Consider the following 25,296-nt stretch of genomic DNA (forward strand, 5'->3'; position numbering starts at 1 on the left):
GAGGTTGCATTGCGTCCGCTCTGCAGCCGAGAGCGACACCTTGAGCCCACTGTTCTCCCCTCAAAGTCCCGGTCACTGTTTTTAATACCTCTACAGAACTCTAAAATGTGATCGGACATATACCCATTGTCAGGGCTTTGAAGCGGTCATGGAAACTCACCGTTCTGGTATCATGATGAGGCTGACGTCTACGAGCTGGTCGAGGCCGACTCCGCTGAAGTGTCTTGAAGACTTGTGCATCCGTAAAATCGCACCGTTAGCTCACAAGGGGAGGCAATAAAACCAACCACTTCTTTTCTATATGTGGAAAAGACTCAGGTAGGCTTAGGTCAACTTAGGATAATGTAGAAAGTCTTTAGGCCAGCTTATTTTGGCACCCTGATTCAATTCTTTGAGGGTAGTCCTCATGTCTAATATGTACTTGAAGAAGAAACTATACTCCCATCTCACATCATCATTCAGTCACACGTTCTTTCAATGCTCAAGTTTCTCATCAACAAGTTTTCGATCAAAGCAGCCAGCCGCCCAACCTACACTTGCTGCCAAACACTCCAGCACATGAACGCGCCACATAATTCTGATACACAACTCTCGCCCGCTCAACACCTAGGCTTACACTACCAGCTTAAAAGTTGGAGCTGGCCTTGTACTGAGCCCCGGCAGTAACGCCAACATTCTTAACGACAACACTCTTTCCAGTACTGCTGGTAACCTTGACATCAACAGAAGTCTTGCCAAAACCAGCAGGGTTCTCGAAAAAGTTGTAGTCCTTGCGCTCAGTGCTCTTCCAGGTGCTACCGCCATCCGTGGAGACCTGCACGCTCTTGACGGGCTCGTTGGCGTTGACGACCTGGATGGAGAACCAGTTGGCGGAAGTGCCCTCCTTGTTGTGAAGCACGAGGGGGGTGGTGATGCCGCACTCGACGAACTTGTACGAGGTCTTGACGATGCCGTCTGTGCCGCCGACGGCTTTGAAGGCGTCGGGGAAGAGATCGAGATGGCCGGGATCACATTCGGGGCACTTGTCGACGATCTGATGGAGTCAGCGTAGTACTTCTTGTTAGTGTGGAGGACTTACCATGGCCTTGATGGTGCCTGAAGGACCGGTGACTTCGATACAGGCACCGCAGTTGGCGGCGTTGTCCCACTTCTGGCCAGAGAAGGCAGTTCCGAGGATACCAGAGGGGAGGGTGTAGGTTGAGAACATGCAGTTTCCACCAGCGAGGTTGCCACCGTAGAAGGTAGAAGATCCAGAGACGGAGGCACCGTTACCGATAGGTGTAGACTCAGAGCCGGAGCCGGAGCCGGTACTAGGAGTAGATGTCTTGGGGGTGCTGGGCTTGGTAGTCTTGGGCTTAGAGGCCTTGGGCTTAGAGACCTTCTTCGGCTTGGTAGTCTTGGACTTGGTGGTCTTGGGCTTGGAAGGAGCAGTCTTGACCTCGACGGGAGAAGACTTCTGGCTAACAACCTGAGGGGCCTGGGAGACGACAGGCTCGGGAACAGGGTACTGAGTGTGGACGGGCTCAACCGCAGAAGAGTGCGAGTGTCGGACCTTGCAGGCTCGGCCCATGACAGCTGGAGCTGCGAGAAGAATGGGGAGGAAGAACTTCATCGTGATTGATAGAAACAAGTTTCAGATGTTGAATGGATGCTAAGTGATTGTCTTGGGGCTTGCCAAGAACTGAGATTTGATACAAAAAGAGTGAATTTACTTGAAATGAATGAACGAACGAACTGAACCGGAACCGTCGAGATTCGGTGTCAAAGAATGAGTGACTGAATGGGAGAAAGTGTCAAAAGTAACAACTCTAGATCAAAGAGCGAGAACGAGCTTATTATCTAGCACTCTACTCCGTACAATTAAACTAACCGGATCCCCGGCACATCATCCAATCTCACTCCTGCAGCATGAAATGAACGCCTCTGGTGACAACAGACAAACAGGTCTAGAAGCCTCCTTCGGTAGGGCTGACACACGCTTCCACGATCCCTCTAATTTCGCAGCCGGGGGTGCTTACAGGGGTGACCACGCCAACGGCCGGGGGGCGACATGATGGAAAACGGTCGAGCCAAACTCGATTGGTGCGAGGGGCCGTTTGGAATGGCCCGATCGAACCGAGAGGATCGAGTGTTGGTTAGATTGTGGTGGTGATGGTGGTGGTGATTTGGTGGGTGTATCGACAGATTAGAGTTTCATGCGGTGGTGGGAGACGGAGAAATTTCACGGAGGAATTGTTCGATATTTGGTATGAGCTGTTATTGGATCACTTGCGTGAGTTAGTCTGTGTGTCTGAGATGGGAGATCGTAGAGTTACATCGTGATCGGGATCCGGTTGATTGATTGACGCTACCAATTCTGAAACTCATCGGCACTTGTTTCTGCTCTAGACCAAAGGCTCTCAAGACTTTAACTAATCGATAAGAAGTACATGTAGAATATCACAGGGCATTACTACTGAACTCTTTTTCGATGTTATGTTCTTTATTCAGTGCCATGAGCCCTTTTGGCACCTCGAGAAGTAGAAAGGTTCATCACTTGGGTGGGTAAAACGTGGAGTGTAACAGAAGTCGTTGAAACGCCAAGACTGAAACTGTTTCTGCTGGGGTGTCAGTTTGTTTACGGATACGTTGCGATTCGTCTGTTATGGAGAGAAATTCTTTCCTCTGTCAATTGAAGTCTCGTCTATAACCCACCGGTCATGACCACCATCATGATGAACCGCGTGATAGAGTGAATCGAGAGTCTTGCCTGTGTTGAAGTCGCCTACCCTGAACCAGCTTGCGCTTCATCAGTCGACATCACTTGAAAGACTCCCGAACACATTCAGATCAGAATGAGACTGCTAAAAGTCGATTGATTCATGTTCCATCGCTCAAAGAGCTATTTTTAGTGTGCTTTTCCTCCGTTGTATTGATGAATTCTTCGTGGAAGATCCACCCGCTTGCGAAATCGCTCCCTCTGCTATGTGCAGAATGAGATGAGCAAAGTTCAGACTTGATTCTGATGCGCTCTAGTCGCATCGCAGATGAATTGGTGGTGAACCAAGCTCGGCAAGGAAGTGACGGGTCCGCGTATTAGAATTATCTCACAACGTAACAATGATACGTCGCAGAATGAAGCAGTCTATCATCTTGAAGCTGCAGAATGCGAGTGTAGTGGATACGAGATGATATCACTTACACACACAAGGTGAACATGCCTCTGGAGGATGGCGAAAAACATAGAAGTCTCTCCATCTTGTCCGTTCACTTGTTCATCCAGTGAGGTATTGTTCATACCGTGCACATGTCTGCAAGACCTTCTCGCCCGCATCATTGACATCACTGAACGAACTCCAACCTGCCCAGTGGTCTTTTTATTCCCGACTGTGAACTGAGCATCGAATCGCGCTCCTACAGGTGCGGGTAGGGCACAGGTTATCACGGGGGATGCTCTGGTCGATCTCTAGAGAAAACGTACCGTGCTGATTCAGAATTTGTTCTAGTGATGGTGAGGTAAAATGGTATACTGTTGGCTCGGGTATGAGAGTACCAAGACGCTTGGCTCAGTACCAAGAAATGTTCTTAGCATGATCTCAATCGTCAAAGACTGTTCCCGCTGAACTTTAAGTTCAGGAGTGTCGTGAAGCTTGGCCGAGACGTTCAGATCATTACCGTTCTCGTCTGCACTATCAATTTACCCGTCTTGGGTTGAACACCCGACTTGGCAAATGGGCTTGTTCAAATGACAATTCCATTGTATTCGCGTAAAACCTGCTTCGGCCTAATGAATGGTTAACATCGGATCGTCTTGTCTTCTTTGCGGAATACAAGACCTCTCGTATCGCATCAATGCTTATAATGGGTTTTCAAGAAAGAACACTAGCTAGGAGGTCAATCAGCGTAAGACGATAAACATCTGAACTTTTTCTTGCTCCTCGCGTCTCCATTATCGTAGCCCCAGGGCCCATTCATTACCCCGAATAATTTGGGGGAATTTGGGGAACAATTCGGGGAATGGAGACAAACTTTCGGCCCTTTCCCCACACGCCGCCGCTGATGACATAGCCAAACGGTTCCAAGATATCGACTTCCACGACAATTTCCCGCCTTTTCGACACTCTAAGCCCCAGAGGCTTTGAATTTAGGCAAAATAGAAATAAACATGACTTGGTCTATCTTTACAATCCACCTCCAAGAATGCAACTGGCATCAGTGAGACAGTGGAGCCGCAACACGGCCTCGCAATCAGGCACACACAAACACAGCGATGATCATTGCTTTGCTGCACTCGCAACATGATAACATGCGCTCCAATCATGTTCAGCCAAAGCTTCCGCAGTCTTTCGAGAAATCGTATTTCGGATGTCAACTCTGCACGGTTATGGCGCTGTTGGAGTACCCCGGTGTGACATCCTGACAGGGTCCCCCATGTCGATTTGTCTATGATATCATTTCTTGGAACGTCTGTTCGCGGAGCCGCTCATGTGTTCGCTGAGGTATCGAGTCTTGGACTCGCGTAGTATTGTAAGCGAATGAAACAGTGTCTGTAATGCACAATGCGTGACCGCGGAGAAGGAGAGGAAAGGAAACTCAGGACGACCCTAGATGACAAAAAGATTTAGGTAAGTTAGCATAAATTTAGGATATCTTTAGGTAAATTTAGGATACCTTTTGCTAAGTTTATTTTATCACCTTATTATAGGTCTGGTGTTTTCTTGCTCCCCAAGGCCAAGCCAAGCCCACCAACGCCATCACCCACAAAGCGACGATCACCCCGTGGGCAAAACTCCACGAGTGCATGACGTTAAGCGGGCCCCCTTCACATCGCAAACCCTCACTCGCGCGCTTCTAACCTTCTCCACGCCATCCTTGACGATGCTCCCGAGGGTGTTCTTATATAAAGAACAGCTCCAGCCCGACTGAGGACTCTACTGTCCAAGAGACTACAGTCCTTTGAGTGTCATCCACAACATCATCATGTATCGGATCTGGAACATCTACGGTACGATCTCTGCTCTCTGAGTGTGGATTTGTAGCTGACATATACAGCACTCGCCGCCATCGGTACGATCGGCGGCATGCTCTTCGGTTTCGACATCAGCTCTATGAGCGCCTGGATCGGCTCCGACAAATATCTCGACTACTTCAACAGCCCAGGCTCAACTGAGCAAGGCGGCATCACAGCCTCCATGTCAGCAGGATCATTCGTCGGCGCCCTCGTCGCAGGAGGTATTGCCGATAAGCTTGGTCGACGAAAGGCTCTCATGATCGCTTGTCTGTTCTGGATTGCGGGTGCTGTTCTTCAGTGTTCTGCGCAGAATGTGGCACACCTTATCGTTGGCCGTGTTGTGAGCGGCGTGGCTGTTGGTATTACGAGTTCGCAGGTCCTTGTGTACCTTGCAGAACTTGCGCCTTCGGACATCAGAGGGAGGATTGTTGGAATTCAGCAGTGGTCTATTGAATGGGGTGAGTTCCACAGCATTCTATGGAAAAGTTCTGTGCTAATGTGTATCAGGTATCTTGATCATGTACCTCATCTCTTACGGATGCTCCGTTGGAGTTGAGGGACCAGCTGCCTTCCGCATCGCATGGGGAGTCCAAGCTGTGCCAGGCTTCATCCTCCTGGCTGGCCTGTTCTTCTTTCCCGAGTCGCCTCGATGGCTTGCTCAGCACGATCGTTGGGAAGAAGCGCATTACAACCTCGCCCACCTCCACGCTGGCGGCGACCTTGATAGTCCAGTTGTGATCGCCGAGATGGAAGAAGTCCGCGAAGCTGTACGCATCGCTCGTGAGTCTAAGGATATCGGCTATCTCGGCCTCTTTGCGCCTGGAGTCTGGAAACGCACTGTTGTTGGTGTGAGTGTCCAGATCTGGCAGCAACTTCTGTAAGTGTACCCCTGAAACCCGTGGGAATAGCTACTAATACGACCAGGGGCGGAAATGTCATGCTCTACTATCTCGTCTACATCTTCAACATGGCTGGAATGACCGGAAACACCGCTCTTACATCCTCCATCATCCAATACGTCATTTTCCTCGTAACAACCGGTATTGTTCTTCCGTACATCGATCGTCTCGGCCGCCGACCTCTCCTCATCAGCGGAGCCCTGATCTGCGGTGTTCTTCACTTCACCAGTGGGGCTGTCATGGCTGTTCATGGGTACCCCGTTGATGGTATCGAAGGTAACGACATCCTTACTTGGGCCATTTCAGGAGCTCCCGCCAAAGCAGTCATCGCCCTGGCATACATCTTTGTGGGTATCTACGGTCTTACCTGGGCACCTGTTGCATGGATCTACGCCAGTGAAGTCTTCCCCCTAAAGTACCGAGCCAAGGGTGTTGGCCTCGCCGCCTCTGGTAACTGGATGTAAGTCCTCCCCCCCACTACCAGACCAATTGCATGTACTGAGATATGAACTCACAGCTTCAACTTGGCACTCGCCTTCTTTGTCCCACCGTCATTCACAAACATCCAGTGGCAGACGTACATGATCTTCGGAACATTCTGTATCGCCATGACATTCCACGCATTCTTCACTTATCCCGAGACAGCACGCAAGACCCTTGAGGAAGTTGATGTTTTGTTTGAGAGTAACGTTCCTGCTTGGCGAAGTGCAAAGGCTAGTGGCGGGTTTGGTGAGAAGGTTCAGGAGGCGAAGCGAACTGGTGGTCTGAAGGGGGAGCTTGAGGAGAGGGAGACGACTCATGCTGAGACTGCGTAACATTGATGTTGATGATTTGTTATAGTGTAGTGTTTGAGTGTCAAAGTTTGGACATACCCATGTACCCAATGATATGGTGTTGTATTGTTTGCTACTAAACCTTCCATGCAGGTGTCCACTTGAACTCTGTCGGATGACTGGTCTCGCTCACCAATTGCTTAACCAATCCCGTCCGGGTGTCACACAACTAGGTTTGGTCGACAGTGATCACGTGTTGACAGAAGACTCATGGTATTAGTATTATCTTAAGTGCTAAACACCGTACCTATTTGTCACACTGTCGGGTTCATCTTGGAGATATCCAATAATCACTTGTCCTAACCAAGCGATCTATCCGCCTTTGCCCAACCTTGTGTAATGGTTCAAGCTCGCAAAGTGTCTAATCGTTTCAATGATGCTTGATGCCACGCGCGATATCTTCGTTAAATGTGTTCCACAAAACCTTTGGGATAGGAATTCCCGCGTTCTGTAACACACTGCATCAAACAGTATGATACACATCCTCAAAGAAGACGGCCCGTGTCGGAAATATACACGGAAGCTGAGGTTAGACTTCATTCTTTTGCCCTGCTGCCCCGCAATCTGTAAGAGCAGTGTGCATACAGCGGGTATAGAAGCATCCCATTCATATGTATCATTGCACCAAACGCAGAGTTTTTATCGAGTTCGCTTATTCATGTAAGTAATTGGCCTTAAGCTTTTGCAGCATCAAACAAATTGCGGTGAGTCACTGGTTGTGAGGCTTAATTTCCTATCACGTGTGTTTCTTGGTGTGACAACCAAAGAGTTGTGTAACTATTCACATTGGTGCCTATGATTCACAGTTTCCCTTACATCAACTACATCAACTCTGTTTTCTTGAAATCTTGCACTCCTGCCTCTCTCTAACTTTTCACTGTACCTGTGAATCGCCGACACTTTGACTCTTACTGAGACTTTTCTTACAGCATATCACTAAACCTTTTGTGCTCCTCATCTGCCAATCCTATTGCCTTTGAGTTCCTGAGCCTCATTTTACCAAACTCTAGTGCCGCAATCTCAAATCGCTCGAGGTATAAAGTAGCAGCCCTGTCTTCTCCTCTCCTTGACTTGCGCTAAACTTCTCTTCCCAGACATCCAACTTGCCAACTCTTTTCTTACTCTTTCACGTCTTGCAGCACCGAACCGCGAGAATGCCGCGACCCAAAACCGACCAGGAGATCCAGGTGGGCTGGGGTGACTTGCAATGGAAATTCATGAACTGGTTCAACACTAATACGGCGGCCATTGATCGATGCTACTGGCCGGGTGCTGATTGGGACGCATTCGACCAGTTGGTCGCCAAGGATTTCCCCCAAAAAGAGCATCAAGAGGCCTTCCGCGTCTGGTCTGACGAGTGGTTGGACCGCCACACTCAGAGGATGACTTACAAGATGGAAGCCAAGGAATTCATTGCTCAAGTCATGGCGACCAATTTCACAAACAACCAAGCCGTTAGCGAGCTTTTGAAGACTATCGCTTTGTACAACATGCCTTGGGTTCCTATCGGTACAAACCAGTTTGAAGGTGTCAAATCCTATTACGCGTTCAAGCCCAGTGTCGACTTTCTTAAACCGGAGCGCGTAGAGCATGGCCCAGATGTCGTTGGCAAGTACATGCTTACCATGAAGGCCAAGCCCAAGACTAGTGCCGCGTCTGGTACCACGTCTGGTCTGACACCTGCTTCACCTTCCAGCAACGTGTTCAATCCCAGCACCGGGTCAACCTCTGTTGGCGAATCCGCCTATCCACGCGCACGCTCTTCTACCACTTCTAATGCTTCCCCCGCCAAAGAGAATCCCGAAAAAGCTCCTGATAAGGATGAATATTTTGTATTCGCTCAGATCGGAACTCTCCATGTCTATGGGGCGGACTATATACCAGCAGTTCCGGGTAACATGAAAAGAATCAACCAAGGTCCCTGGTGGTCAAACGGATTTGCCGTTGTTGTTGAGCTCAACAACAAAGGCGGGCATGGAGCAGTCTACATCGTGTACAATCATGCTCCTCTGAAAACGAAAGAAACGTTTCCAGAGTACGCTGGCCCATCTGAAGGAGATGAAACGGCTTTCGAAGGGGCAGCCGCATACCATGAGCCTGGGAAGGTTCACCCAAGTGTCAAGACGAAATTCAAGGTCGCCAGGATTGCGGACTCAATTGTGCGCCTCGGGAATCTTCAGAACAATTTCCAATTCAATGTCCCCACCAGCAACTATTACACACAGTTTTCTACCACCAAGATTGTGACTGACAAGAATGGAAAGAGGTCCATCCTTCACGCCAAAGATCCACCAAAGCCGCCATCAAACGCAGGGAGCCCTACTCCAAAGCCGCCTCTCAACACTGGGAGTCCTGCTCAAAGACGGCCTCCAAACACTGGGAGCCCTACTCGACGACAGCCCCCACCCACTGAGAGCCCTACTCGGCGTGATTTTGGTTGGTGAATCGACTGGAGAAGGATTAATGGCGATAGATGGTTGGAATATCTCGGACTGGTAGATCGATGGACAGTCATTTCACTCTTTTGTCTTTCTTAGTACTTCGGCAGGGACTAGCCCACAAAAACCAAAAACCAAAACCTCAGCTATCATTTTCACCTTTATTATTTTAATAAGAACCATTTACTTTCAGTGGCTAAAATTCTGTTCCCATTCATAAAGTGAGCTTAGTAACTTGAAGTTCTTAATCACCATCATGTACCCCTGAAAGCCAAGTCCATGTTGGTCTCAACCAAACAACATCCCAAGAAATGTATACACCATGGGGAAAAAAGCAAGGTGACAGAACAGGAGTTAAGAAGCTTCACGTCAGGAGACTAGTAGGGCACTTCTGGTGAATTGAGAAAGAACCAGAACTTAAATACAGCTATTCATCTCTCGCGGTACATGGAGTCCACACAATGAATCTGGAAGATCGAGACCATGTTAATCTCATGGAGCGAAACAAAGTCTTACTGAAAATGACTGTGTTGTTGTTATCACTATCTTACATGTGTGAGAGGCCTACTTCATTTTGCTTTTTGGAGCTTACCAATTTCTAGCACTTATGTAAAAGACAAAGGGGATGTCTTTTCGCAAGGCCAATATCATCATCATTGGAGATGCTGGGTCTCGGCTCACATCATTCAACAAGAGAAGTCTCTCGCGTTGGTCCAGAACTATGGGGTATCTCCTTGCGCTTGCTGAAGGGGGCTTCTTTTGGCGGCGCTCTCTTTCAACCCAAGAATGGGAGGCAAAGGCCGCACAGTAACTGAGGAAAAGGGTCTCGGTGACAACCCAAAGAGCACGTGCTGTCAAAGACTGACCTTGATAGTTTTGGCCTTTGCTTCAGAAAATCGGGTGAGACGTAGTAAAAGACTGTCGTTATCGTTAAAAAGACAATGTTCGACTTAAGTCTAGCTTCAGGCCGAGTTCGACTTCGTTTGCCTTGTTTCTTCTTGCTAGACTTCTCTGGCCAACCTGGAAGAATCCAGAACGCTTATAGACAGTTTATTCTATCTTTGTGCAAGAAATCTTGCTGTTAACCCTCCGTAAGCCCCATGAACAGAAGACAGTCAGGCTGTGTCCTGTGAATTACAGCAACATCATAATTTCTGTAGCATGCAGGAGTCATGAAGAATAAAAGACTAGATCTTACGATAAGTAATAATTGTATAAATAGATCATGTTCATTCTCTGAGTATTTATCTAATGGTATACTGAGTGACTGTGGGCAACAAAGCCAATTAATGGTCGAGATTAGCAACTGACTCAGTGAAGCCCTCCTTGGAGAGCAAGGAAACGCAAAGCCTGAATGAGGATGCCAAATATACAACATATACCTTCAAGCTTAGGATAACTTACCTAGGTATTTATAACATTTAGGATCAAGTTCAAGAGTTTCATGCCCCCCCTAGGCTCCCAAGTTGGGGCAATATGTTCTTGTCCATTTCGCATGTCCTAACACATGAAATGGCTGGAATGACTCCCTCTACGAGTGTACCGCCGATAGTGGACGCAACAATGATTTGAATAAGTTCTGCATGATTTAGTCTTCGTCGCTAGTAGCCTCAACGACACGAACCCCCCCTCCCTTCTTAGCTGACTCAATCTCCCTCTTCTGTTGCTGCTGCTGTCTCTTGCCCACCTCATTCACCAGACCCTTCAGATAGACCTCGGCCTGCACAGTAGCGCTGTACGCAGCTGGCGTCCAATTCCATATGTTTCGCTTATGTATATCCGCGCCCGCCGCCAGCAGCGTTCGCAGCACTAACAGGTTGCCGTTCCCACTCGCAAAATGCAACGCCGTATTCCCTTCAACGTCCGCGCGGCGGACTGCATCGTAAGGTCCGCCGGGGACAAACGTAAGGAGGAGTTGGACGATAGTGTCGTGTCCGCCAAGGCTAGCTTCCATCACAGCATCACGACCTCGGATGTCGCGGCGAAGTATACATGTTTTATCGTGTTCGCAGAGGAGTTGTACAACCTCGGTATGGCCTTCGGCTGAGGCGAGCATAAGTGCTGTTTGATGGGTCTCGTTGAGTGCAGGGACTGGATCTTCGTGACCAAGCTGCAAGAGGACTTCGCAGACTTCGCGATGGCCTAGTGAGGCTGCTAGGTGCATGTTCGAATTGGAGAGACCGGATGGTGAAGAGTCGGGGTTGAGGAGGAGAGTGGGATGTGACTTCAGAATTCGGCGGAGGAGTGTCGCATCATTGGCATGAATTGCCCGGCGAACGCGAATAGAGGGCTCAATCCTACTGGCGATTAGTCTTGGGCATGATAATCTCGAGTTGACGCTCTCACATGATGGGGGACGGCGGGTCATGACGGTTGCGATTCGGGCGAAAGAAACATGCCGCGCAATCGCGAAACAAAGGAAAGTCGAATAGAACAAAAGAAACGAAAGGCAATTTGCAAGCTACAGATGGATAATGTTAATGACGCTTTAGAGAAAGGAAACGCTAAACGAGGCCGTCGTTAAAGTAATGCAATAAAAGAGGGGAAGAGAATGGAAGCAAGGCAGGCAAGCAACAGAGTTGCCGTAGGTTGACGATAAGATTCCAAGAAAGCTTAACTTGAGGAAATGCTGCGCCCGCTCGCAGCAAGCACAAGCAGCTCCTCATGAAACAGGCGGCGCGGACCCCACATTTCGCTGACATCCACTAATTCTAGAGCTTACCCGCTGTTTGCTACACGAGCCCAAGAGAACTCGAGAAGAGTGCATTAGAGCAGCTTACAATAAGTAATTTTACCTGGTTTTACTTAGACTCAAGATATAAGCCAGCAAGTAACTATTTACAGCAAAAGTATTGGCCATCATGGTTTGTTGTTAGTATCATGAAACCGCCATCGAAGCTGAATCAAGACCCACTGTTCTAAGCGCTGTCATGGTCTTTTGCTTGTGACGATGGAGCTTCATCGACGTCAGATTTACCCTAGGTATACATTGAGGCGACTCCTGTTTATTAAAATGGCATTGCATCGAAACATTTTGTTTATATGGAACTTGTAGCGTCCCTCTGCAGATATGCCCCTGAAATATCCCCAGAGGCATTTCTGTAGTGTTTTCACTTTACACAAGGTTTTCACACGCTAATCGCCCCAGCCCTTGAGTTCAAGAGCTAGGGGAAGAAAGAAAACTTAGGATCTAGATCCTAAATGACAAAAAGACTTAGGTAATATAGCCTAAGTTTAGGATGACTTCTGCTAAGTTTACTTTAACACCCTACAGTAAGGCTCGCTGTTTTCTTGCCCCTTGAAGGAAGGGATACTCTGAAAAAGAATGCCGGGTTTGTCTCAGTGAATGGTTTGTCTGTTGCAAGCTTCTACTGGCCGACTCACTGAACCGTCACGTCCCGCGCTCCTGGAAAAATATCATCCCATTCACAATCTCACCAGCGCCCAGCGACAAAACACAAGGATCCCATTATTTGATAACGAGACCAATGCACCTCATGAATATAATATCACTTTGTGGCTACCGATCTCAACATACGGGCTTGATCACCCGGCGAAGCACGCCCGGTTAGCTCAATCGGTAGAGCGTGAGACTCTTAAGAGTTCACAATCTCAAGGTTGCGGGTTCGACCCCCGCATCGGGCTGTTCCTATAAATTACATATTCATGATTGAGATGTGCTTTCTTTTTGGCACTTTTCGTCAATATCTAACTGTCATCTGATGATGGCAGTGTAGATGCTTGCGGTGTCTTGAGACGAGTAGTGAATGGGTCATATTCCCAGACAAGCGAGAAGCGGCTCCATGCTGTTGTGCAAACATGGTATTACAATGTTAAGATCCAGTAAAGTACAGATATATCCCTTCCTTTATTAACCCTTGATGAGAAACCCGATTGAAACCGTCTAGTTCAGCTCATGAGCCTTCTTAATAGCCTTGTTCTTGCCTGTGTCCAATACAACAGCAGGGTCCTCTTCATCACCTTTCCTAGAGACCTCGTTGCCATTCTTTGTCGTAATTGTCGTACTGTACTCGATGTTAGCAAACAATCTCATCAGCAATTGAGAAACTCACTCTTCAGCCTTGACATCCAAGACCTTACCCTCGGGCTGTCCCTGTCCCCAGTTCCAGCTCACAGTCTCACCCTTCTTGGGTCCTTTCTTTGCGCCAGAGTCATCACCACCCTCATCATCGCCTTGCTCCTCTTCAGCATCTTCATTCTTCTTTGAAGATCCATTGGAATTCTTGGATTGGCCATTGGACTGCTTCTTTTGTCCCTGTTTCTTCTCGTCATCATCGCCATCTTCGTCTTCCTCCTCCTCTTCCTCTTCATCATTGGACTTTGTAGATTCCCCCTTGCCAGTCTCGCGCTTCTTGTTGGAACCGGTCTGGCTTCGAGTCGCTCTTCGTTTCTCGCCGGTTTGCTTATCGTCATCACCGTCCTCTTCTTCCTCTTCTTCCTCAGCGTCGTCGTTGGCCTCTCCCTTACCCTTTTTCTCTTCTTTCTTCTCACTGCCGTTCTCCTTGCCTTGAGCTTTGAGGAAATCGTGACCCCAGTTCTTGAGTGACGCGTAGGACTTGGTCTTCTTGACCTCCTCGGGGGACTTGTCGTTATTGGCCTTGGTCTCCTGGGCAAGATGTCGCTTACTGCGGGGTGTTAACATCCAATTGACCAGCAAAGCATCTGATATCAGTCGCTATCAGCGTGAGAGACTTACCAGTAAGAAACAACCTTGCGCATGTGCTGGATTTGCTCATCGGTGTACTTCTCAGGTGCCTTCTTGGGGTTCTCCTTCAAGATCTCAACAATCTTGCGACCGCTGTCATGTCCAACAGTCTCTCCATTCTCATCCTCCTTTGGCCAACCAGCACTGTTGGAATCGTCTGACTTGAGCCACTCCTCGAGCTCTGAGGCCGTCATGTTGACGACCTCGTTGAACTCTTGGATAACTTCATCATTGCCCTTCATGATTGCGATCTTGTTTACAGCTGTGTGATTGAAATATGTGTGATATCGAGAGTTTTGAGTGAACACGATCAATTGATGAGAAAATTACGGATTTGTTTAAACCATCACCCAGGTTTTGTAACCATTGTTTTTGCTTTTGGTCTCAGCCGTGCCGTCATTCCAGCCATCTCTTAGTCGTAGCGTCATAGACAAAAAAGGTACAAACAATGCGTCGCAAGTAGCTTACGGTGATCGATTCAGCTTAATCAAAAAGCAAATTGACTCTGACGTTTAAGTGCGTGCATGGTCTCAGCTGAACAAGGTTGGACCGATCTGATGCGGTCGTCCAAGGAACGCGATCCGATCTGCTGAATGAGCGCATCATTTCCGGCGATCGATGGTTGCTTGGCTGGGAAGTGGGCCAGGAACGGAAGTGAGATGGACCAATCATTTTTGGCCAAGCTTGGTAGGGCTTAATTGGACTAAGGGGAATCATGATGATGGGAGGGAGGTAAAGGGATGAGGTCTGGACAATTGGCAGTTTGGTGCTCTTCTTGTTGGCCTGCAGGGAGCCATGAGCTGAATCAAGTTGTTAAGGTATCTTGATGACTCACAATATTCCGAGTCACCATATGGATAATGATCAGATTATGAATACTCAATTTCTATCATCATGGTTAAAATCAAGCAATTACCCCTGACTGGTATCAATATAACAAGATACCAATGTTGAATTAGCCTCTCCTGAGTTTCTTCTCATCATTCACGGGCAAGATGAAGGAAAGTAACTACAGTCCTTGTTAGTGTACCTTAGTATCTAAGCTCCGATGTTGCGTGCCAACCTCGTAAGCAATTGCAGTCAGAGTAAAAAAAAAATGAAGAACTTATAGATATCAGTCTCTTGAGCTCAAGGTCTACCACGCTCCTCTCGTGAAATAATTTCACAATGAATTCACGGCAGTTGCATTCGAGCTTCAGAAGCTAGGACCTGAATTGATGATGCAATCGTCAAAACAGCTTCAAATTCCCCTCGCCAAACCCAAAAGCGCAATCAAAGTCCCCACCGCGGGGTTGTTCGGCTCCGGGAGCGGGGCCATTTTTCGCCGGGGTCGCAATGAGGCCGATCCAGGAGCATTTCACCATTCACACCTTGACTCTTTTTTGTGACTCAGATAAAAAAAAACATCCGATACACCAGGTACGCGGTATCCTTCCCATTTCGATTATCCCTCTATAAAACAATCGCGTTTTACTGTGCGTTTCCTCTCTTTTATGTTTTCATGCGCGTCAATTGAATCCTCGTTGAGCCTTTTCACTCGCTGCACGCTTCTCCGCCACTCGCACTCAACTTTTGCAATTCGATCGTAACATTAAAAGCAAATAGCTAATCCTTTTCGAAACTTCAGAATCGACAGCTTAAGAACCGTCGCCATCATGTCTGACTATCCCCACATTCTTCTTCGCGCTGAGGAGAAGCCTCTCGAGCACCGATCTTTCTCCCCCGCAATTATCAAGACACTCGTTGATGCTGGATACCCCATTTCCGTCGAGCGATCGTCCACCGACCCCAAGTTCAAGCGTATCTTTGAGGACTCAGAATATGAGGCTGCTGGTGCTCGTCTTGTCGACACGGGTGTATGGCCCAACGCTGAGCCTGGAACAATCATCCTAGGCCTCAAGGAGATACCCGAAGAGGACTTCCCTCTCAAGAATGATCACATCGTATGTCGAATCTCTTGAACGAGGGTGTGCCTAGTACTGACTCGACTTAGACGTTTGCACACTGTTACAAGGCGGGTGCTATGCGACTCGGGCGAAATCTCAGCTAACACTCCATCTCAGAACCAAGGCGGGTGGGAGCAGGTCCTCGGTCGCTGGGCTCGAGGCGGTTCAGTCTTATATGACTTAGAGTTTCTTCATGACTCTGAAGGTCGCCGTGTTTCTGCGTAAGTTCCTTTCCTAGGATGAAGCTCGAAATCTGGCGATTCTGCCCCTGTTTGAACGATCTCAATGGTTGAGGACAGCGGCTTCGTGCCCCTACCCCACAGCCAACGCACTTGGAGCATCGAGCTTCAGCAGACAGGTTCTTATGACTAGGTCAGAGGTTCACCTTCCGAGAAGTGTTCGTCTTGTGATCCTGGCTTTGACGACCCAAAAGGAGCTGGGCATGCACGATCCCCCGGGTGGAGCTCGGAGCTTGAGCTTTATGATTGAGTCTCAAAGCATGGGTGGCTAAATAGTATCTTCTGGTGATCCCGATCGGAGCCTGAGTTCGCAAGGGCTTCGCTGGTGATTGATCGAGGTGGTATGAGCTTTGAAAATAGGCTCTTACACCGTTCATCTACCAAGCTCATGGTTCACGAGGCTTCACTCCGGTTTCCTGCTATCGAGGCCAAGCGGTATCTATGCTGCACCTCAAGTGAGGTATTGGGAAGGATGAGAGTTTAGCTGCGGCCTTCCCAGTTGGCTTCATGCAGCCTGAATAACAAGTCTGACGAGTGTTGGTTACGCGGGTTCTGCAGGTGCTTCAACCATTGACAACTGAACTTCTCAGCAGAGCAAACACCAAATCGTCTCTGTGTCACTTGCTAACACCTATTCAGTTTCGGATTTCACGCTGGCTTTGCTGGAGCTGCGCTCGGAATCAAGACACTCGCTCACCAGCTGCAGGACTCGTCCTCTAAGCTTCCTTCTGTCGAGACATTCACTGATGGCCGCGGATATTACCTGAACGAAGATGAGCTCGTCAACCAGATTCGTGAGGATCTCGCTAAGGCTGAAAAGGCTCTCGGACGCAAGCCCACTGCTCTCGTCCTTGGTGCTCTTGGACGATGTGGTAAGGGTGCTGTGGACCTTTTCCTGAAGGCCGGCATGCCTGATGAGAACATTACCCGCTGGGACTTGAACGAGACTAAGGACCGTGATGGCAAGTTATACATGTGCTTATTTGTGTGCCTTCGATAATGAAACTAACATCTTCAGGCCCTTACGAGGAAATTGCGAAGGCTGACGTCTTCCTCAACGCCATCTACCTCTCCAAGCCCATTCCCCCTTTCATCAACCAAGAACTCCTTGCCAAGCAAGGTCGCAACCTCGCTGTTGTCATCGACGTTTCTTGTGACACCACAAACCCTCACAACCCTATCCCCATCTACTCCATCAACACCACCTTCGAGGACCCAACCGTCCCCGTTGAGATCAAGGATGATCAGAACAACCTACCCCTATCTGTCATCAGCATTGACCACCTCCCTTCCATGCTTCCCCGCGAGGCTAGTGAGGCCTTTAGTGAGGGTCTCAAGGAGTCTCTGCTCACACTCAAGGATCGCAAGACTTCTCGGGTGTGGGCTGATGCTGAGAAGCTCTTCCATGAGAAGGTTGCCCTGTTGCCCGAGGAGTTGAGAACTAAGAGCGTTTAAAAGTGCTATTTATGTTGTAGTTGAGTTGGCTACATAGACCGCAATAGAAGGCTAAAAGAACAGCCTGATTGACATATTTCGACATTTGCTTTGAGGGTGAACGCTGAGTTGGAGTGCTTTTTGCTCAACAGATGATGTTTACAGACATAAACCTACAGGGTAAGTACGACACAAAGAAGAAAATACCATTATGCCAAAATGGAAGGTACCTTCACATCAAGGAAGGCAGGTATCTCATGTTTTGCCTCTTTACACACAGGGGTTCTTCCAACAACCTACGTCAGTCAACAATTGAATCGAAGTCAAGACATTAAACGAGCCATCACTTACTTAACTCAACCGTCTCGTACAACTCCCTTAAACAAAACTATCTTTCTTGACCCGAGTCTCTCACCACAACCCTTGCAATTCAACAAGACGCATTTGCATTACTTCCGAAGTATAAGATTGCGAAGCTGAAAAGTCGGACAACAGAAAACTGGGCACCCGCGCTCAATCAAAGTGTCAAACAAGGAGCTGATTGGTAGATTCTTCTTGGTGGAAAGTATTCTGAGCAAGGGCACCTGCAACATAGGCATAACTTTGCTGGTGGTGAAGTACAGAGTTGAGGACCTATATGGCCCAAAAATTAGCGTGACGCTACTTTGACCGAATTCGTTGAGTTTCTCACCAGGTCATTGGAGCTTCTGATAATCGCCATCTTCAACGTCTGTGTATTATATCGAAATGGTCTGATAGCCACGATGGCTTTTTCACACAACAATGATACGGCCATTGAGCCCATGGAGGGTGATGAAGCCTCCGAGGTGGCTCATTCATAGCCTGAATTTCCGCAATCACTGCAGGTGGTTCAGTCACGTCGAACTGGGGGACGACCTCCAGCTCCAGCTCAGGTTCAACATGCTCAGATGGTTCAGCATCAGTCTCCGTATCCTCAGATGCCGCAATCTTCGCACATGGCTCAACATCATTATATGGGATATCCTCATCCTCATCAGGTTACGCATTCATCTTATATGTATCACTCGCCGCACCAGACACCTCAGTCTCCGAATCAAATACCACAGGGTCCTCACAATCAGATGGCACAGTCTCTGTATCAAATACCACAGAGTCCTCATCCTCAAATGCCGCTTATCCCATACATGGCATACCCTCACTATGCTCTTCAACCGGGGCATGCTCCTACCCAAAGCCCCCTTTTCACACCCCAGGGAACTCCTATCATGGCACCCCAGCAATCTCCTCTCTCTACACCACTAGCCACACCAACTCCAACCCTTGGACCTCAATCCGCCGCTACTACCCCAGCTCCCTCGTCAGTTGCTTTTGCTTGGAACCCATCACCTCAATACGTCTCCTTAACTCCCGTACCGTACCCCGCAGCATCTACCCCAGCACCCGAATATTCCTCCAGAGGCCAAGTAACAGATGACATGGGACCTCCGCCCAAGAAGAAGAGAGGATCGAAGCCAAAGCCGTTGTCAGAACGTGAAATGCTACGAGCTACACCGATTGTACTACGAAAGCAGTCTAGTCATTCGAAGAGAAAGAAGGACGAAGTTATCACGTGGATGCGTAATACTTTAGTTAAGCGGAGGGGGAAAAAGGTGCGGCCTACTGCGGTGGATGCGGAGAAAAAGTTTCAGATTCCGAGGAGGACTATCTCTAGGTGGAAGAAAGCCGAGTAAGTGAAGCTCTAGATTGTGATGTGATGAAGCTGACAGTTTTACAGGTTAGGCCTTGGGCCAATTCCGAGATGATAACGCATGAAGACGTAACGAAGGCTGCAGAGAGATGGAAGTTGAAAAGTTTAATAGAAAATTAATAATTATATTTTCATTACATCAGATTTAAGACCAGTTTTCGCTGGGAACCCTGTGCATTGTCTTGTCCGCTTACACAATCTGCCCAAGGTTGAAGTGAAGTCTGCAGTGTTTACGTCACCTATGTCCGATAACCCCGCCAAACCCTCCCTTAATAACAACCCGTAAGCACCCAATACTTACAAGCAATTCATCCAACTTATTCTCAATTTACAAGCCGAAATGTCTTCCCTCGCGAAAACAATCGTAGCAACCGGCGTTTCATCCGGCATCGTAAGCCCTCAAGCCCCAGCGCTTTGTAAGACAGACCCTGACATCTACAGGGCTTCGAAGCAATCAAACAGCTCCTCAGCCAGAGCCAACCATACAGAGTCATCCTCGGCGCTCGCAACACTAAAAATGCACAGAAAGCTTACGATGAGCTTAAGTTCGACCGTGAATCTCATGGAGTCACTGTTCTTCCACTGGAGTTGAATGATTTGAAGGGCGTAAAGTCTTTTGCGGAACAGACGCTTGATAAGATTGGCAAAGAGAAGATTGATTACTTGCTGCTCAATGCTGGACTGGGAGGTGTCGCTGCGGAGGGCCCGGGACCGCATGGGTCGAAGTGGTGTGAATCCCATGTTGTAAATCATCTCTGTGAGTTCGTTCGATGAGTTGAGTAGGATATGAGGTACTGATTGATCGTAGCGCAGCATTATCTCGTCCATCTCTTGAGGGAGAAGTTGGTCGAGTCCAAGTCGAGGATCGTGTTTGTTTCGTCCGGCGCTATTCGACGAGTCTCTGATCCCAGTAAGTCAAAACACCCAAGCTCAAGTCTCACGTTCTGACCTCCCACAGGTGTACTTGACACGGAACTCGAAGCCGGATCTGGTGCCTCCGCCAGCACGACATACTGCAACACCAAATTCACCGGCCTTTTAGGCGCACAGTGGTGGCGCCGTCAACTCGCCGGTACCAACGACGTGGTAGCTGTTTCACCAGGTCTCATCCCTGGGACAGGTCTCGCGAACCGTATGGGCATCAAAGCTGACATGGCTGACGCGAAGTCAATCCCCGAGGGTAGGCCGTGTGCCATTGTGCTGGGACGTGTAACTGATTGTGTGATAGGTGCACAAAGTGTCCTTGCGGCTATGACGCGAAGTGACTTCCCTGAGGATCGTGATCGGATCTTCTTGACGAGTTGGGGTGAGTGGTGGGAGAAGAGTGTTATTGAAAATTCGACGGACAAAGAGTTGCAGGATAGGTGGTGTCCCAGTAAGGAGGACATTGAGCGCGAGGCTGATATTTTACCCTGAGGGTTGAGCATTAGACGACTTTAAATCGGCGACGTTTTGGCTCGGATGAGATTCAAGCCAGCCACAAGCGACCGGTAGAACTTCAAAATTTCGGAGGAGGCATGAAAGCTTAGGATTTCTAAGCTTAGTGCCTCTATTCTAAGTGATCAAGAGAATTGTATGAGTTTAGGTGAATTAAGGAAGCCTTTAGACCAGTTGCGTCTAACATCACGGAGAATCAATCAGGATTTCCTCCCATAGCGCCCATTTTTATTGAAGTTTTGTATCTAGTTTTTATCTTTTTTTTTCCTCTAAGAGGAATACATAAGTTATAACCTTTTTTTGTCTTTTATCTTTTCCCCTTTTTTTTTCTTTTCCCCTTTTCTCAAGATAGTACTTATCCTTTTCCTCCATCTGAAGTCCTCATTCACTCACCATCATCTGCGAGCAATCTCACTGTACCTGCCCCTGCCCCGATTCCCTGCCATCCTCCTCCTCTTCTCCTCCTCCTCCTCCTTCTTCTTCTTCTCCTCTATCGCTTTCGCCTCGTTCCTCGCCTGCATGTCTTTTGCCATAATATGACAATACTTGGAGCAAAGAACTTCCGCACAAGAATGGGGTATCTCCTTGCGCTTATTGAAGAAGTCTTTTTTGGCGGCGCTCTCCTTCAAACCATCATGCAGTTCGGTGTCGTTCAATGGCTCCCTGTATCTGAGAAGCACTTTGCACATCCAACAGCCACCAATTCCTTTGATCTCCCCATTCTTCGCGATGAGGAAGGGTCGGCTAATGTGCTCGGAGCAGTCTCTACGAGGCCCCTTTTTCCATAAGCTAAGTGCTTGCAGCTTTTGAGGAGCAGGAGGCTCTTGCGCATCGGGCCTATTGATAGCATGGGTAGCCAAATAGACCCGGCCCTGCATTTGAATGACGTCTTGTTTGGTTCTGATCTGGAGTTTCTTCTTCAACTCAGGATTCTTCGTGTAGGACGCGAGCTTTTCATCGGTAACCTCGATTCCCTTATCGGCCTCGTCAATTTTAGAGAGACATTGCAAATCCTTTGTCCAATCCTTCATGTCGGCGTCGCCAACGTGAAGGTTGCGTGCTCTCAATCGGTCTTCGTTGTACGGAGGTAAAGAGCTTATGCGTTCTCGTGTAGGCCCAATAGTGGTCGAGTCGTGGAGGATCTGGGGTTTATTATCTTTCCAACATAGACCTATGCAGATGCTGTAGATCATTGGAACGTTGTCATCGAGTAGGTTTTGCTTTCTTTTCTCGGTTTCCGGTGTCAGCTGAAGGGTTTTTGTTTCTACTGCGGTGAAGCTGAAACCGGCTTCTTCGTACGACGCTTCAATGTCCTCCTCTATGGCGTCTGGTCATGAGTTAGCGGATGTAAGGTCTAAGTATGATTGTGACAACTTACTAAGGATTTCTTGAATTTTGAGCTTGTCGTTTTTGGGGTTTTCGATTTCTTTGCGCCTCTCCTTGGTGTTCAAGACACACCACAAGCGGATGCAGCGAAGATCGACCGTCGGAACTATGGTAGGGACAGTGGGCTTCTCTTTCCCAGCCTCATCAGCATTCTTGCTCTTACCCTTTTCCTTTTCCTTTTTAGTTGGGACACCACCTTCCTTTTCCCAAACAGATTCAGTCAGGCTTCTGACACGATTTTGCATGGAGACTGCTGTTTCTCGGACCGTTCTGGCCAGATCATGCAGGGTGTGTGGTGTCCCTTTCGTTCCTAACAAGGGGTTCTCCAGATCCAGCCAGGCTTCAGCCTCTAGGTAATCCGGTGACTGCTGGAACTTGTAAACCACATTCAAGCTCAAGGAAGCTGTGTGCGACAACATTGACAGAAAGTCTTTACATCCAAAGGGCTTCCAGCAATCAGTCATATCAGTCCAGCAACTCGTCTTTTGGAAAGCAACTGCTTCAGCCTTTGCATCATGAAGCAGACGGAGGACGGTAGCCAAGGCTTTTGTGAAATAGTTGCAACCACGAATATTGACGGGTCCCCTTAGTGTTTGAATAGCAGGCCATTGAGCCACATAGTACCGACCGTCTACCACAGGTACCTTATAGCCAGACTGTTCACACATGACTGCTTGAGGATACCAGTATCAGCCTGTGGATGATAAAACTTGTAGAAAATATACTAAACTTACCTAAGTATTTTCTTCACTTAGGACAATTGTCCTAAGCTTAGATGTACAGTGTCTGGGATAACCTACATCAAAGTCAACCGATTAAGATCACTCTTGAATAGTGCCACTGTGTATGACCTACTACAAGCTAGACCAAAGTTGAATCAGAGAAAGGGGAAGTTGTTGGTATCGAATTCTTTGCATTGGTATCAAATAATAGAAGGCAGCATGACATAGGCCTTATATGACCGGAGTAATCTTGATGTTGGTCACTATGGTCTGCTGAGAACCCCCTCGATTGTTTGAGCGTCCGGATGATCAAGGGCTTCACTTCTTCCTTCGCTTGCTCGTTACGATGAGCAACTATGCCTGTCGCTAAGTCCTTTGTTTCACTGGACAACGGCTACTGTGAAGATACCCAGCCGCCGACAGATGAGTAACATGACTTGCGTGGTGGCTACATTGCCTCTCAATCTCTATCGGTCCTTCCCGGACTATATGTTGTACAGTAACTGCATCTCAATGGTGATTTTACACAAACTCGGCCTCGTATCTTCTCTATCATTTGTCTATGGTGAAGGACATGAATATATCTCGGCCTTACATAACAGGCTTCGGTATGTGATACTGTTGTCAATCTTTCATTAAGATTCCAGTTTCCCAATAGGTATTTCGTTTGTGAAAACTTCCAAAAACTTTGCTTCCCTAGTCTTGCTGTGAGTATTGCAGCGCAAATGTTGCGCTATCACAGAATCAAGTGGCAGATTTAGCAAACGAATGAATTCGGTGGCGCGTAGCGAAGCTTTGCTCGCTATTATCGGCCGTAATACGTCTCACAGCCGTCGCTGTCCGACTTCTGCGGGATTATCATCGTGAAAGCCCTATTAGAGAGAATTGCGATGTTTGAGGAGCATTATACTTCCTTTCTCACTCTACCAGGAGATTTGCCACTGAAACAATGAGACGCTCAACACCAATTGTATCTAAGGATTTCCATTATCTGTAATGAACGGATATGGGTTCTCTGGTATATGTCGAATGAACAGACCATCAGGCAAGGTCCATTACTGTTTGAACTCCCGTTGATAGAAAATATTCGTGACCAAGAGGTTTGACAATAGGCACAAGCACGCCGAGCTTTCATGTCACGTTAACCCAATGGAAGCCTGGGAAGGTTGTGTTTCCAGGCGCCCGTGAATAGTGAATCAATCAATGGTGCACTTTCGCGAAGTTTGCATACCTCCAGTTGTGCTATGGTTTTTAGAGGCTACAAACGCGAGGTAGTAAAGATTTGTGGCACGAATACTTAAAGGGACCTGGTGTTATACCATTTTCACGGTCACACACCACATGCGGGAAAATGTGTTGTCTTCCCCGAGCCGGTTTCAGTGGCAAGGCACGTGGGATAATGTTACCATCGATTAAGCATACAAAATTATATCACGGCTTGTCACATGAAGGCGGGCCGTTGTCTCATTACACAACCACCCGGAGGTTTATTACATGACTGGTAGGTTACAACCTCTGAAAAGGGATATTTTTGCCGTTCAGTATAACATGGAGTCTTTTCTTTCCCTACGTAGCAACTCCAAACTTACAGGCTCGCTTGATGATATCATTGAGGTTTCTGATGGTTTAGCAAATTCGGACTCTCCATCAGTACCTTGCCAAATTTGCCGTGACGAGCTTCGCAGAAATGTTTGTGGTATCTGGTTCAGCGCTCGAGCAGTACATACTGCAGCCTTTCAAGCTCCTAAACATTCGTTGGCGTGACATGCTACCAGTGCGATCGATGAATATAGCCCGTGAAGGAATCGGATCATGATGTGTGAGTTAGACCAGAGCTTAGGGAGCAGGTGAAGGAGACAGCTAGCTAGTTTAAAGACAATGAAAATATTTATGATACCCAATGAATCAATTCCACATTCTATACAACTAGGCACTTCCTTTATTACCTCTAGAGCATATGATAAGCGGCTTATACCGGTATATTATCAACAACAGAAGTAAATCTGGTTGAGCTTCAAGTCAGAAGTTTCTTATTCCCCATTGGCGACCGCTATTAAGATTAGCTGCTTTTTTTCTATCTCAGAATCAATTGGCCAAAAGGTATAATAAGACATGCATACTTAGCCAAATACTTTTCTCACTTAGAGAAGAAATCCTACGCTTTCCTGCCTCCCCGAATGTTGAAGCTCTATACCTAGCTTGCAGTGAAAAGAGTCAATAGACCATAGCGAATAAACCTTTATCTCCTAAAATTGTGAGATAGAATAGGATTAAATGATGCCGGATGAATGTCATGTCACTTCCTTTCCTTGAAGTTCATTGATAGAGGAGAAAAGTCAGCCCAGCAGGCAGATCCCACTCTCATGCTTGGAGAGATAGACGCTGAGTACCGACTGTCCTTCCTCAAGAGGCTTTCCTCGAATCAAGCAAGAATATTCTAACGGCAGTACGACGTGTTGCTGTTGATCCAGACTTGTAGACTAGCCAAGGCTTAGGCTTCAACGGGAAAGCCTAACT

The 25,296-nt window shown here is 47.9% G+C and overlaps 9 protein-coding genes and 1 non-coding gene across 10 annotated transcripts; 6 read left to right on the forward strand and 4 right to left on the reverse strand.

Moving 5' to 3' along the window:
- Positions 1–625: 625 nt before the first annotated feature.
- Positions 626–1,612, reverse strand: FPRO_11127 (uncharacterized protein; the record flags this gene model as incomplete). The annotated part of the gene is made up of 2 exons (XM_031232166.1): positions 626–1,033; positions 1,079–1,612. The coding sequence occupies 2 exons, from the start codon at positions 1,610–1,612 to the stop codon at positions 626–628; spliced, it is 942 nt and encodes a 313-aa protein (XP_031082130.1).
- A 3,347-nt stretch (positions 1,613–4,959) lies between these two features.
- FPRO_11128 (uncharacterized protein) lies at positions 4,960–6,704 on the forward strand (the record flags this gene model as incomplete). Its single annotated transcript, XM_031232167.1, has 5 exons — positions 4,960–4,984; positions 5,032–5,448; positions 5,498–5,867; positions 5,915–6,349; positions 6,407–6,704. 5 exons carry the CDS (start codon positions 4,960–4,962, stop codon positions 6,702–6,704), a joined length of 1,545 nt encoding a protein of 514 aa, XP_031082131.1.
- A 1,172-nt stretch (positions 6,705–7,876) lies between these two features.
- Positions 7,877–9,166, forward strand: FPRO_11129 (uncharacterized protein; the record flags this gene model as incomplete). Its single annotated transcript, XM_031232168.1, has 1 exon — positions 7,877–9,166. The coding sequence occupies one exon, from the start codon at positions 7,877–7,879 to the stop codon at positions 9,164–9,166; it is 1,290 nt and encodes a 429-aa protein (XP_031082132.1).
- A 1,582-nt stretch (positions 9,167–10,748) lies between these two features.
- Positions 10,749–11,528, reverse strand: FPRO_11130 (related to AVO2 Component of a complex containing the Tor2p kinase and other proteins, which may have a role in regulation of cell growth; the record flags this gene model as incomplete). Its single annotated transcript, XM_031232169.1, has 1 exon — positions 10,749–11,528. The coding sequence occupies one exon, from the start codon at positions 11,526–11,528 to the stop codon at positions 10,749–10,751; it is 780 nt and encodes a 259-aa protein (XP_031082133.1).
- Positions 11,529–12,722: 1,194 nt separating this feature from the next.
- On the forward strand, positions 12,723–12,805 carry tRNA. The gene is given in 2 exon segments: positions 12,723–12,759; positions 12,770–12,805. It is a non-coding gene; the product is annotated as a tRNA-Lys (tRNA).
- A 259-nt stretch (positions 12,806–13,064) lies between these two features.
- FPRO_11131 (uncharacterized protein) lies at positions 13,065–14,128 on the reverse strand (the record flags this gene model as incomplete). The annotated part of the gene is made up of 3 exons (XM_031232170.1): positions 13,065–13,185; positions 13,234–13,806; positions 13,878–14,128. 3 exons carry the CDS (start codon positions 14,126–14,128, stop codon positions 13,065–13,067), a joined length of 945 nt encoding a protein of 314 aa, XP_031082134.1.
- Positions 14,129–15,541: 1,413 nt separating this feature from the next.
- Positions 15,542–17,526, forward strand: FPRO_11132 (putative saccharopine dehydrogenase (NAD, L-lysine-forming); the record flags this gene model as incomplete). Its single annotated transcript, XM_031232171.1, has 5 exons — positions 15,542–15,829; positions 15,880–15,900; positions 15,950–16,053; positions 16,711–17,033; positions 17,090–17,526. The coding sequence occupies 5 exons, from the start codon at positions 15,542–15,544 to the stop codon at positions 17,524–17,526; spliced, it is 1,173 nt and encodes a 390-aa protein (XP_031082135.1).
- A 743-nt stretch (positions 17,527–18,269) lies between these two features.
- On the forward strand, positions 18,270–19,217 carry FPRO_11133 (uncharacterized protein; the record flags this gene model as incomplete). The annotated part of the gene is made up of 2 exons (XM_031232173.1): positions 18,270–18,332; positions 18,372–19,217. The coding sequence occupies 2 exons, from the start codon at positions 18,270–18,272 to the stop codon at positions 19,215–19,217; spliced, it is 909 nt and encodes a 302-aa protein (XP_031082136.1).
- A 357-nt stretch (positions 19,218–19,574) lies between these two features.
- FPRO_11134 (uncharacterized protein) lies at positions 19,575–20,650 on the forward strand (the record flags this gene model as incomplete). The annotated part of the gene is made up of 5 exons (XM_031232174.1): positions 19,575–19,625; positions 19,676–19,991; positions 20,043–20,144; positions 20,193–20,414; positions 20,463–20,650. The coding sequence occupies 5 exons, from the start codon at positions 19,575–19,577 to the stop codon at positions 20,648–20,650; spliced, it is 879 nt and encodes a 292-aa protein (XP_031082137.1).
- Positions 20,651–21,066: 416 nt separating this feature from the next.
- On the reverse strand, positions 21,067–22,725 carry FPRO_11135 (uncharacterized protein; the record flags this gene model as incomplete). Its single annotated transcript, XM_031232175.1, has 2 exons — positions 21,067–21,998; positions 22,050–22,725. The coding sequence occupies 2 exons, from the start codon at positions 22,723–22,725 to the stop codon at positions 21,067–21,069; spliced, it is 1,608 nt and encodes a 535-aa protein (XP_031082138.1).
- Positions 22,726–25,296: the final 2,571 nt, after the last annotated feature.

The sequence above is a fragment of the Fusarium proliferatum genome (assembly GCF_900067095.1).
Source record: "Fusarium proliferatum ET1 genome assembly, contig: FPRO_scaffold005, whole genome shotgun sequence".
NCBI lineage: Eukaryota > Fungi > Ascomycota > Sordariomycetes > Hypocreales > Nectriaceae > Fusarium > Fusarium proliferatum.